Genomic DNA, 13,585 nt, shown 5'->3' with positions numbered 1-13,585 from the left:
CAAAAAGCGAATCGAAAAATTTAGACGTAACTACTTATCTTTCACTGTAACTTTGCGAAATTTTTTTATAGAAATATAGAATACTTTGTTCGCAATTTAGGTTACTCAAGTCGAATTGCTTAAAATTCTGGTATATGAACTTTGTCTAATGCCATCAATTCATAATATATATATATATATATATAATATATTTTTTGTTCAATCCTGGCTAGCCCATTTATCCCCGTCAATTGAACTTGCCATAGTTTCTAAATCTCGGCGGTCTTAGTGCTTGCATATTTGAACTGCGGATCACAACCGTCCATCAAATCCGTTCCCTCCCATGATCATCACGTGCACCTCACGTGCCACACGTCACTGCCCGCTAATCTCGTCAAAGTATTGCGCGCCAAGCTAAGCGCGAGGGGTTCGCCGGGTGTAATTTCCCTTCCACTACCACCCTCCAAGTTCCCATAATTTACCGCCATTGCCTTCCCTTGGCTCCACCCCCATCCCCTTTTCCACCGTCCGGTCACGATAACCTCTTCCTCGTTCCCTCCAACAAACAAACGCTCCACCGCTCCCCGGTAACCCAAACTCCCATCGGCCGTCGGTGACTGGATCCACCACTGTACGAACCCCTTCCATCTCCACCCTCGCTCGTCTACAAATTTACCATGCCTGACGCTCTTCTGGCCTTCTCCCTCCGCTCTAGGCTTCAACTTCCCCGCCTAGAACCCTAAACCCGAAAAACCCTGACCTTGGAGGCGTTGTCGTCGTCTTCGTCAGGGAATGGCGCCGGCGATGTTTCCGGTGGGGGCGGAGGTGGAGGTGAGCTGCGAGGACGAGGGCTTCCACGGGGCCTGGTACGAGGCCCGCGTCATCCGGGCCACCTCCGGCCGCCGCCCCTACGTCGTTGTCTACGACTCCCTCGTCGACGACTCCGACGAGTCCCGCCCCCTCTCCGAGCCCGTCGTCGCCGCCAACATCCGCCCCCGACCCCCGCAGTCCCCCGACCCCCAGATCTTCACCCTCCACCAGCTCGTCGACGCCTTCTACAACGACGGGTGGTGGGCCGGCATCGTCTCTGCCGTCCCTCCGGAGGGCGGAGGGAAGTACTCCGTCTGCTTTCCGAACACTAGGGAGGAGATGGAGTTCTTCTCGGCGGAGCTGAGGCCCCGGCGCTACTGGATCCAAGGCAAGTGGGTTTCTCCCGACGGGAAGGTATGCTGGTTCTCATAAAGTTTCCTCCGTTCCTTGGATTCCGGTGTCTTCTTTAGTTTCTTAGCTGGTCTTCGGAGATTTTATCTTGTATTCTGATGTGTTCTTCGGTATCTTAGAGCTTATATAATTTTCCATTCTAGTTCTCGTCTTTGGAGCTGGTGTAATTTGCCTCTTTTGATGACTGATTAGAAGTTATGCTGATGATTTGAGCTCTGTTTTTTTTTTTCTCTCTGTGTCTGTTGGAAATGCACTAGAAAGGTGGAAATGTCTGCTACTCGTTTTATTTGAATGTTTCTGTTCAACGGGTATGCTTGAGGTCCTCGTACATTTCATCGAAGGTAACTGGTTTCGGTAACGGGAGAGATCTGCTTGCTGTGTTTGTTTTGATGTGTTTTCTCCTATTTTGTGGATTGTGGTGGCGTTTTCTTTAGTATCTCGGTAGATTTTTAGTGATTATTTCATCAGTGATGTTTCGGTTTTGTTTGTTTTAAATTTGATCAGGTTTTGGATTTATGTGATGGTTGGCTTAAAGTTGTGCTGATGATTCTGAGCTGTGCTCATCTTTGCTCCTTTCTTTTATGTTCCCACTCATTAGAATGCAGATATCGGTAGACAGTTCTTCTACTTCTTTTGTTAGAATTTTTCCACTTAAGTTCTTATGAAGATTTCATGTAACAATTAACGAAGGGAGATGGTTTAGATAGCAAAAGTTACGTTGTCAAATAATGAGCATTAGTTAGCACTGTTAGAAACATGGTCCATGTAATTATTGTTGAAGGTGGGTTTCACAAATGCATTCTTGTGGCAACCCCTGAGATTCAAGACAAAGGCCAGTGTCATTGCAGGAAAAAAGAAAAAACCATTGTAGCCATCATTTTCTGTGCATTTGATGGCATGTTAATATTCTAATTGTCAACTCCTAAGATTCAAGACAAAGGCTAGTGCAATATGGCACAGAAAAGACAACTATAGTTATCGATTCCCAAGCATTTGATGGTTTAGAATGGCATTCAAGTTTTGATTTGTTGGCATTTTGAATCCCCACATATATGACTTGAGTAACAATTTGATGGTATATGATTGTCCCATTTAGTTCAATCATTGCCCCCTGATTGCCCCCTGAGGAGCAGTGATCCCATCTATCTTCTCATTTGCATATCTAATGGAAAAAATATTAGCTAGACGTGTGTAGATCATGTAACATTTTAGTATTAGCTGTATGAAGACAATATATTGTACATTTAAATATTAAAGGTTTAAAGCACTTAGCTGTTTTCATATTTGGCATATGAAGTCATCTCTTAGTTGATTTTTGATCTATTGTTCAATCGTTGATGTTCATATCCCATTAACGTTTAATCCACAAGCCATATATGTGAGTTTTTATGATTCCATGTTTTCATGGACATTTCTAAAATTTGGCTTAGATATAACATGGTAGAATATTGGAGATTATTGCAACCATCTGTCAAACAGAGGACCAGGTGTCAATTACCGCTGTTTTTTATTGTAGATTTTACTACCATAAATGCATATTTTTCAAGGTACATTTCTGATACATTGGAAAACGCAGCCAGATCTTTCATGGTTTGGAAACCGAATATTCTTTGGCATTTGTGTGTATCGATTATATGTTTGTCACTTTTAATCCATACATTTTTTTGGGTTTTTTTTTTTTTTCTTTCTTTGCAGGAAACAGAAAAGGTGATGTATAGCACGGGAACTCAAGTTGAAGTTGCCTATTTTAATGGAAAGTTTCCTGCTGCTTGGTTACCTGCTGTTGTTGTTAAACCAATCTGGAGGAACATTTTCTTGGTTGAGTACAAGAGCTTGAAAACTGAGCATGAGTGGTCACTGAAGGAGATTGTTGATTTGCAAGACATCAGGCCTTGCCCTCCACTTTCGTCAGAAGATAGAAATTTTGACCTGCATGATGTGGTTGAAGCATTCTACAGAAATGGCTGGTGCCGGGGAGTTGTTGCCAGGATCAATGCCGGGTCAAGGTACGGCATTAAGTTAATGCATTTGGAAGAAGAGTTGGAATTTTGCCATGCAGAGGTGAGGCTTCCTTATGAGTGGGATGATGGAAAATGGGTCCTTGTGTCACAGGTAGGGCATGTCTTATGAAGATAAGTACCTTAGTGAGTTCCTCAACTAGAACTACTATCCTATATTTAATGTCTTGTTTAACTTGTATCTTAGTTCCTTCTGTCATCTGCTAATGGTGCCTATTTGTTTCAGGACAAGTCTACCAGACAGAGCAGTAGTGGAACAGAATCAGTGAATCATGAACAGTATTCAAATGCAAGCAGTGTTGCTGATAAGTCCAAGGGCCCTCTTTCGGTCATGACTTTGAGTTTTGAGAAGAATGCAACTCTCGGTAAATCAGGCATTTATGCGATGAATTTTAAGAACCAGAAGATAGCAAGATCAACATTTCGAAGCCAGCTGGAGTCATCCCAGCCTCGGAGGAAACGGAAGAAAGATGACGAAGCAATTGAAGATAATGCAAAGTTGTTGGATCTCTTAGTGATGGCAAGGGGCACCAAAACTCCTAGCAGGATGGGGACTGGATTTGATGTTACCACACCAGCTGCCAAAGAGAGAGCTAACTTCCACCTTAGATCCTTCATAATTGACAGGTTTGGCTACTCCAAGAACCTTTTAAAGGATAAGAATATGGTGGACCCAGACCATATGACACCACCCTGCTCAGGTACCTTGTTAGAGGGGGCAAATCATGAAACACTTGTGCCAGCAAAGTATGGTCTAGAGTCATTGAGTCTACACACACCCCTTAGCATGATTCGACTGTCCAACAAGGGGGAAGAATCTAGCAAGCATGGGAAGGATGGATCAAAAAATCAGTCAGGAACATTGCATCTCTGCTGCTCTTCATCAAGTAAAGGTGCTGATTATACTCAGTTCCCTTCGACGAATGATCACCAAAAAAAGAAGCTTGTCTCTAAACACCAACATGACAAGCTTCCTGATGACAATGCAAGTCTCTGCACTTGGCTTTCTGACATCTTTTTTTTTAAAAAAAAAAAAATGAATGAGATTCAGCATCATAGAGTGCTATGTTTTTCTTCTTTTAGGGTGTCAGACAGCTTACAGGTGGAGAGAATAGAAGGAAAACAGGTAGACCTCAGAAAATAAAACTATCAGACAGAAATGTGTCATTAGAAGGTTTGTGATGTTATTGAAGTTCGGTTTATCAGCCAGCACTATTTATTCCTTGGTTTAATCCTAACTAATGCATTGCAGGACACAATGCGAAACAATCTGATGGAAGCAGTCATGCGACAATTGTGAGCGAGCATGCCAAAGAAGTTGGTCTTTCTGCTATAGTTGACTCTAGCTGTATTTCCTGTGAAGTTCAACCTCCTTGTCATGGCTCCAAGGAAAGGGGTAGTGAAGATTCTCCATCTGCCTTAGACTCTCAGGGTATGTTAATCTTGCAACTATATTATTTTTTACTTTACCACATAAGATATTACAATTGTTCTTGTGACTTGCTTAGGAACACTAATGAGAGAGAATGTTTCTACGATGACCGATGTTCAACAAGTCAACAAAGTGATTAGCGAGCAATCTGTTGAAGGCCATTCCATGTCTCAACTAGAGGTGATAACTCAACAGGACTGTATGAGAGGCTTGGAAACATTAAACCTGGCAATGGGTTCTAAAAATGCGTGGCTGGTCGAAACCTCGAACTCTTGCATGCAGCACAGTGAAGCTGGAAATGAAGAACAAAATGGGGTCTTGGCTCCTCCTTTAGGTGGTCAAATTGCTAAGACGGCCCCTACTGGGACAGCAGAGGCTGTGACTGAACCCCGTTGCAAGTCACCTACAAACAAGTCATATTTGCCATTTGAAAAACACTCTTCCTTGTGGGAATCTTTTGAGTCAATGGAAATATTATCAGCAATGCCACAACAGCCTCATTTTCGCCCCTTGGAACAATACTGTAAGGAGTTTCGTGAAGGAATGGCTATAGGTTTGATGGTGACTTTTTCTGACTTGCTAGGCAGAATACGTAAGCTACAGATAACTGATTCACGGAGCAGATTTGATGAGGGGTTGAAAGCTCTTGCGCATTTAGAAGAACATGGTTTCAATGTTCAAGGTGTATGTGCACGCCTCAAGGAGTTACTTAGGATGAAAGATAATCAGGAGCAACTTCTGGAGAAGAAGTCTGCATTGGAAGGGATTATCTCAGGGAAACAGAAGGAGAAATATTGCCTAAATTCTGAGATTCAAGAAATTGACAACGCCATCATGAATTTGGAGCAATCTCTCATGCAGTTCCACCAGAAAAAAATTTCAATGTTGAAACTTAAAGAAGATAATGAGACTGAGCTGGTGAAACTGCAAATGGATGCATGGTCTGTTGAGGAAGTTCTTGCGTCTGCTCAACAAGACTTTGAGGGCATCCTTGCTGCTCCATGGTGAAGTTGCTGAGATGCTGGTCCTGAACAAGTGAAGGAATGAAACGTAAAGTTCTGCAGAACTGATGATTGTACAATGAAATGCCGGTATTTTGAGTATTTTGTGTGTAAATTGATATTGGTCTGTTTGCCAACAAACTTCTCGTTCACTTTAACTAACATCTGTGACATGTCACAATGATCAATGGACAGATGACATGAATCACCAAAATCCAAAACCCCAATGTTGTATTGTTTTCTTGTTATCGCAGCATGTGTGTTTTGACACAATTAAAGCTCTGCATGGAGTCATGTTTTAATAGAATGTCGTGAATATGGCAGACAATGTCCTACATTCCTCTACTTTTTGGCAGTTGTTCATATAAACTGATGCACCATACTGCATTGCAGATGTGGGACTCTAGTATGTCAATTTGAACTCTCTAATTGGTGCGATATGCTGTAGGCGAGCAAAATATACATATGAAACAGAATTAGAATGTTGCGTGCATGGTGTGATTCTATCTATGCCACTTTAGAATGAGGCTTGAAAATATATTTGCTCAATCCGGGGAACTAAATGCTATGGTTATTGGTTTCTTTTATCCTACTATCGGTCTTTTTTCTCGGTCAAATACAGAATTTTGATGAAGCTTTTGCTTTTAGTCTTTGAGATATATGCTATGATTTTTGAGCTATGAAATGCAGGAGCTGGTTTGATTTAAAGTGTGAATTGACCTTGGCATTCTTATTCTTTCCCTTTTTTTCTGGTCATGGCACCCCAAAATGATGCTTGTGACTGAGAACCACATTTATGGAACTTAATTAGATTTCACCTGACTGCAAGCACATCTGTTGATCTCCTCCTTTTTCTTCTTTCTTTTTTTTTTCTTTTTTTTTTTTGTGGTACATTGGCGGCTTCCACACGATGGATATGAATGCGGCCAACAAAGTCAGAAAATAAAATACTACATAAAAGCTTTGGCACAGATCCGTGGTCTGCTCAGATGAAGCCTCCAGAGTAGTGAGGTGCAAAAAAAAAGCCATCCAGTCTGCTGCACCGTTTGTTTTTCGGTATACGTGCGTAGTCTGTTGGTCTTCTTTAGATGCATAGTTAATAATAGAACATCTATGGTACATTGTCTGTCTCATAACATGGTTGGTTTTCTGCTCTTTACTACATTTCTTGCTTCCATGGTTGATGTCAATGGCTTGCAATTTGGTCATAAATCTTTCAGTCTCGTCTCCCTCATTTTCAGCAATTGATCAATGACAATTTTTACTTGAATAAAGCACTTGAAGCTTGTTCTACTTTAAATCTGTTTTCATGTTTCCAGTCATGTTGCAATATTTGTTGCCAGCCTCTGGAACTGTGATTCTTTGGAAGGGATAAATGTTGGGGCTTTCCATGGTATGAGTACAGTATAAACATTTGCTCCAAATTTGATTTATATTGCTGATGTTTAAGCAATTATACTGATTCAGAAATCAGAACGAATAAATGTTTTATAGTTACAACTAGTGATTTGAAGCCATTAGATTCCTTAGTTAATGGCACTGGCTTTAGGGCCTTTCTGCTGGCTGGTTGCCTGGTGATTAACGAGATTATGGATCCTTCAAATGTGGGGGGTTTGAAGTTTCTTTTGTGAGGTGCAGTCCTACATGTAAGAATTAATGGGAGGGAAAAAAATCGTTGTAGAGGATTGGATCAAGCTTTGAAATTTAGATTCTGAAATATATATCGACTCCCATTTTTCTTCAATAAGCAGTATGAGAGCAAATGACTGATGATCTTGAACAATTCTCCAAGCTAAAAGGTGCTAGAATTGTTGATTCTTGTGAAGAATGGTGACATATGGATTGCTAGAGTCGAGTTGTGGCAGCCATGCATGGTTCTTGAAAGAGCAGACTCTTGTGAGGGTGTTACGGCTGGAGTTTTCTTAAGGGATCTAGAATCAAGGGGGAGTTTGAGTAAGCTTGAATGTGAAGAGGGAGAGGGGAATGAGAGGACATGCATATCGAGTCCCTCTGGAATTAGGAAACATCTTTAGAGTTTGGAAAAAATAAATTGTTTTCAACTAAATCATGATGAATAGTGATCTCGATTGGTAGGTGGTATGCATCGTTTGTTCTCTTGGTTAGATGGTAAGTATTGCGGAATTTCTAATGGCTGTTGTTCATTATAGGTAACACATTTTTTGGCCATCAAGCAATTAAATTCTTGCAAGGCAGGTTCAAAGTTACTCTACTTGCATTCATCGAGCAGCTCCTTTTGAATGTTATCCAATCCAATGATGTAAGAAAAATGTGAGATCAATGTGCTGATCCTCCTCTTGCCATGTGGTAATAATGCCAAGTCCTGATGAGGGATGGATCCATGCGATAAATACAGCACTTTCAAGCAGAGATACTAAGAATGGAAGTGGATCGGATAATATCCATTCAAATCTATTTTCATATTTGAATCTATTCAGACATGGATAGAAATTCGAGCATTCGGTTAACATCCGTATCTGTATTCATATCTATCAAAAAAAAAAAACAGATATGGATATGGATATGAATAGATAACTACCGATCTGTATCCAAATATCTGATTCTATTTGAAACTCTATTTAATTTTATATAGCACTCATCAACTTTTAAGAAAATAATTGACTATGTTGATATGTTATTAACTTGATTTAACATCCACTTAGTAATATTTTTAATTCTGCAGTTATAAAGTTTTGATTTGTATCCGTATCTCTTTAAAACAAATATGGATGTAAATTTTTGCATTCGACAAACATCCGTATTCATATTTATATTTGTCAAACAAAACAAATATGCATATAAATTTTAAATATAACTTGGTTGCTTGGAGTAGCAAAAGTTATGCCGACGGGATTAGTTATTCCCTGAGATAGCCAAAATTTTGTTTAGCTATTACGTTTGTAATAACTTTTGGATGATATTTTTTTTGGGTCCAACTAAGTAAAAGTAGGCACAAATGATAGCTTGATAGCATGAATAGTTTATGACAGCTCTCTTTCATAATAGTTATTCCTAGCATAAACAAGTTTGATTGGTACAATGATTCCCTGTTTATGTCTTTATCTTAAAAGGCTGTTAGGTAGGTGTATAGCTTATTTCATGCCTTGTCTCTGTTTTATTCCCCAACCAAACACTGCCATATACGGTGGTCCACGGGGCATAGGATAACTTATTTCATCAAACAAACTGTAGTGGAATATGGAGGATATGTGTAGATTTAGAGGTTCTTCAGTGCAGCTACTGTTTCTTAAAAGTCACATATAAATCATTATCAGAATAGAAGGATTATTATTTACTCAATCGATATGAAGGGCATTGCATCATGGTCTATCAAAAGTATTTTGTAAGCCTGCTTGGCGAGGGACTACTGACCTAACAATTGAAAATGATCATCTTCCCTTCATCTGGGTGATGAGACCATTCCTTTGATGATTGGAACTCACCTGGCTGATTTATGCAGAACTTTTTGGGAATACAAAGTTTCCTTGGAAATCTCTTCTTCATCTTAGCTCAAGATTCTTCCATATTTCTTAGAGACTGAGTTCTAATTGGCTCCCTTGCTGATTTTTTAAATGTATATCCTTCTAAATATGAAAAATTACATGAATACTCTTATAAAGTTGCTATTTATGTATATACCCTTATAACTTTCTTTTTACATATCTACTCATAAGGGTATTTTAGTTATTTTAATTTTTAGTCGTTTATTTTTTAACAACATTAAATGATAAGGGTACATATGCAAAAGAGAGAAAAAAAGAAGAATATACATGCAAATAGTAATTTTACGAGGATGTTCATGCAATTTCGTATATTTAGAAGGTATACACGTAAAAAATCTTATATTTTATACACCCAAGCAAAGTATCCTGTGAACCATACTTGCCATTTCATCTTAATAACACCTTTAGTATTTTTTTTAATTATAGCTTTTTATAACATTGTATAGCATAAAATATGTTATACTTAACATTGTATATTATGTACAAGGTTGGTCTATTCTGGGCTCTGGAGTTGTTACAAGAGGATAAGATAGGATGTTATTACAGGAAGAAATAAGTGGTTTGTTACATAGATCTGTTGTAGATAAGTTGATATTGGAACTTTTAAAATCTAATCTCTTACCATCAGGAATTTTCCAAAAAAAAATATCTTATCATAAGGAAAGAAATATATGTTGCCATGAGAATAATTATACCCAAAAAACAAAAGGAAAAAAAAAAAGAAATAAAAGAGGCATGCAAAAGGAGCACACTTATTTATCCAGCCATCAATGTTGAGAGTAAAAAGCAAAAGAGAGGAAAGAAATAGGTGAGAACAGGTTAAGGGACATGCACAGACATCCACTAACAAGAGAGAAAGCACATATATTGCATGGAGCAAAGACAAGCTATAAAGCATCACTTGTGCCCAACAGTCAAATAGCCACTGCTTAACAAGGGGAAGCAACATTAAATGAAGAGCCAGAAGCACTTGAATCTGTTCTGTCCTTCATAGTTGAGCTTGGATTTCATCTTCCTCTTATTCTACTTGCACTGATACTAGCCTAAGGATGACCACAACTCCTTCATTTGTTAGAAAGCACTTGTGAAGCTTGGTTCAAGGGAGGCACCTGTGCCTCCACCTTCTTCTCCTCCTCGAGCTCGAAAGCTGATGTCGGGAAGGTCCGGAAGATCCCCCCCAGGGCCTTGCAGGTCAGCTTCCCGGTCGGTGGTTCATCGACAGAGATTTCGTTAAGACTGAGCCACATCAAGAGCTCTTTGGCCTTCACACCAGTCAGCTTCTTGATCTTGAACTTCTCCACATAGGCAGTGATCACAGGGGCATAGGAGACCACCCTCCCAATCTTCTCAAAGCAATGCTCAATCTTCTTCTTTTGTTTGAGCCAAACAAAGCCGGTCTCCTCCACATGGCCACACTCTATGATGTCCTTCAAAGGGAGGACGCCCCTGGGAAGGCCTAGCTCTTGGAGGAGGAACTTGGACTTCTCTTGGCAGATCTCATCACCATGGTAGACCTCAGCCTTAGCCTTGAGCTCCTCTGTGACTAGAGCCATTTTTTGGCCTTTTTTTTTGTGTATCTCAGGTGGGATTCCTTTGGGACTCTACGCAGGGAAGCAAGAGGAAGTGGGGGTGTGCCAATAATATAGGACTTTGGTGATGCAATTGCCCCTGGATTTTTGAAATGGTTTCACTTCCACCCTTCATATGTATGTTTATGATTACAAAAGTGGAGTAATTGAGAGGCAGTTTAGGCAATATTTGACTTGGACCCATTGTTCCAACCAGACTTGAATTAATGTCAGTGGTGGCTTTGAATTGTGTGTTAAGTAGCATGAGATGTCACCCATTGATAGCCAATGGTTGGCTGTAGTTGCTTGACTTGTTCCTGAGTTTTGTCGGAGATCTTAGTGAGAAGTATCTATTGTGTACCTTCATATTAACTTTATATATGCTTAAATTCACTTCAATGTATTTAAGAAATGCACATCTAACACGATTTCTCATAAAATCATGCCATGCATTTTGACTTCTTAATTAGGTTAATTTTGCTGTAATCCAACTTTCTTCAAGACCCGTGATGATCGTCATCTTCGTGCTTTCCTTTTTTGTTTTTGGGAGATTACTTGGTAGACACAAATTAAACAGAAATAATGGAGCATTAATATGGTCATATACTAGTTAGGCACTTAATTTTTTTATAGTTTAGGAACCCCACTTTGGTGAAGTCATATGCTTAATTAGTTACCAGAGAGAACAAGCTTAGGGTCATTGGATTCTGATATTGATTACGGTGGCATATAGATGAGCAAAATCTTTTAGAGCAATTCTTGCTTCTCTCTTTTCAGTTCGAATTAAACTTTTTTGTTTTTATCTCAATCATCCACAAAGTTTAAAAAAAAAAAAGGAATGGCTTTGCAAACACAAACATATTTATATTCTTCTCCAGTTTTTTCATGGTTAAATGCTGATTATTGAGGAAATGGCATCATGGTGGATTTTATGGACAACGAGGGATCCTTGGATAAATTTGTCTACTGCAATAAATAGCATAATCAGGAGATTAGAAGAGCAGTAGCCTGAAAACATGGGCGACCAGGCCTTTGCAAGTTTGCATTGAATGTCTCATGCCATTTCCTTGCTTTTCTTGTGATGGATAGCAACTTATTTCTAATCTGTATTAACTTTGGGTAGAACACAAATATATTAAAAACAAATAAATAAATAAATAGAATAATATTATCCTCTCCTGATTTGCATTCTTAATGCATGCTTGGAGTGTTATGATAACATGAATATATCATTGTTGATTATTCATTTTCTCCAGCTTTCTTTCCAAAGTTTTCTCTTCTTGATTTTATATATTAAATTTTGATGACCACTAGTTTTGCAAGATATTAAAGTAGGGCTTGGAAGATATGCTCACATTTCAACCCTTGCAGGTAACTCAGGAAGGAGTATTGCTTACATTAAGTATATCTGTCACTGAAATGATCTAACAAGAACTTCAGTGGCAAAAAATGTCAGCAAGCATGTTCACCATTTTTGCTCTTTCTTGATCCCTCTACACCTAGGGTTGTTCAATAAATGAACATTAAACGCTTGTCCTTGTTCCATCAACCACTTTGATTGAGACTTGGGGCTGAGAAAGGCTTTCTTGCCCTTGTTTCATGAGCAAAGTGACATTCCTATGGTAGCTGCATGCTTGGAAAAAAAATAAAGGGAATGAAAAATTGTCATGTGAGATGATAAAAACTACCAAAAAATATATTAGATGGTGATGGAAAAGCACTGAAAAACCTATTAGCAAATGATTCCAGACTTGGTTTTATTTCATAGAAACATGACATACTAAGAACCTTTTAAAAAGAAACCAAATAAAACTAAAAATGGTTTTCCAAGAAAAGAAATGTAATGTGAAATACAGTTTACATGAATACAATACTCCACAATATATATTGTGCCTGCAAATACTCTCAGAATCCAAATTTATACTATCGATCATGATCTACGCCATATAAAATATCTAGAGACAATTATGCATTTTGAGGTTGTTTTGCTATTCGGCAAATGGATACAAAATAGATGATTTAAAGGTGTGATTCTATGTTTTGGTTTGAATTTAAATTATTTAGATTAAGATCAATGGTTTGGATTTATGAATTATATAGCTTTTTTTTTCTTTTTTCTTTTTACTATCAGCTATGCTTCTACCATCTATGTTGTTCTAGCATGATGCATGAGAAAGAGTACTTCACAACACATAATTTTTACACTCTAAACTTTTTATACGACATAAGTCATAATCAACCATACCGATTTTTATTTTAATAGTCCATTACTTATTTTTCACTAAGAAATATTCGAGATCAAGTACTCTTATAACCATTTTAGCCTAACTCTTATATATATAGTGTAAAAAAAAGAATTTACTTTCGCCATCGAATTTAATGTTGATGATCAAAAAATGAAAATATGAACTATTGGATATGATTTAGAAGCTCTAAAATGCTGACTCATAAAAAAATCTTATATTTTATAGGTCTCCACCTTATGTATTAAATCATCCCAAAATCAATATAACTACATTGTCACATTACAACTATACATTTAGGATGATCTGATGCATAAGTTATAAATTTTCAAAACATGCAATTTTTTGTATATAGATATTTTAAAACCTTTCGAATCATATCCAATGATTTATATTTTGGTTTTTCAACCACCTATGTCCTGTGTAATCTGTTGAGGATTCTTAACTCTTTAAGGTAGGAGCTAGGGGCCAGCGGCCACCATCATCACAAGAAGCCCCAGCCTCCGATCACCAACCTTATTAACTGCAATGGCGACCAACGGTACGCTTCATCAAACGGTGCAATAAATTGCCCGTGGAGAGGAGCAAATGCTTCGGTGTTG

At 38.5% G+C, this 13,585-nt stretch overlaps 2 protein-coding genes across 2 annotated transcripts; one reads left to right on the top strand and one right to left on the bottom strand.

Moving 5' to 3' along the window:
* Nucleotides 1-484: 484 nt before the first annotated feature.
* Nucleotides 485-5,996, top strand: LOC103715770 (DUF724 domain-containing protein 7-like). Its single transcript, XM_008803518.6, has 6 exons — nt 485-1,203; nt 2,896-3,312; nt 3,445-4,203; nt 4,302-4,392; nt 4,471-4,650; nt 4,727-5,996. Exons 1-6 carry the CDS (start codon nt 772-774, stop codon nt 5,656-5,658), a joined length of 2,811 nt encoding a protein of 936 aa, XP_008801740.5. The 5' UTR covers nt 485-771; the 3' UTR covers nt 5,659-5,996.
* A 3,995-nt stretch (nt 5,997-9,991) lies between these two features.
* Nucleotides 9,992-10,817, bottom strand: LOC103715769 (uncharacterized). The gene has a single exon (XM_008803517.5). The coding sequence runs from the start codon at nt 10,723-10,725 to the stop codon at nt 10,237-10,239; it is 489 nt and encodes a 162-aa protein (XP_008801739.4). The 5' UTR covers nt 10,726-10,817; the 3' UTR covers nt 9,992-10,236.
* Between the last annotated feature and the right edge of the window lie 2,768 nt (nt 10,818-13,585).

Source organism: Phoenix dactylifera, chromosome 2 (assembly GCF_051530095.1).
Source record: "Phoenix dactylifera cultivar Ajwa chromosome 2, Ajwa_hap1_PhDact_Kaust_v1.1, whole genome shotgun sequence".
Lineage (NCBI taxonomy): Eukaryota > Viridiplantae > Streptophyta > Magnoliopsida > Arecales > Arecaceae > Phoenix > Phoenix dactylifera.
The sequence above is the reverse complement of the archived record's forward strand: the minus strand, read 5'-3'. Positions and strand labels throughout refer to the sequence as shown.

Coding starts and splice junctions, on each gene's coding strand:
- LOC103715769 (XM_008803517.5), bottom strand. CDS start 10,725: ATGGCTCTAGTCACAGAGGAGCTCAAGGCTAAGGCTGAGGTCTACCAT.
- LOC103715770 (XM_008803518.6), top strand. CDS start 772: ATGGCGCCGGCGATGTTTCCGGTGGGGGCGGAGGTGGAGGTGAGCTGC. Junction 1,204..2,895: donor GGGTTTCTCCCGACGGGAAG/GTATGCTGGTTC, acceptor CTTTCTTTGCAG/GAAACAGAAAAGGTGATGTA. Junction 4,651..4,726: donor ATCTGCCTTAGACTCTCAGG/GTATGTTAATCT, acceptor TGACTTGCTTAG/GAACACTAATGAGAGAGAAT.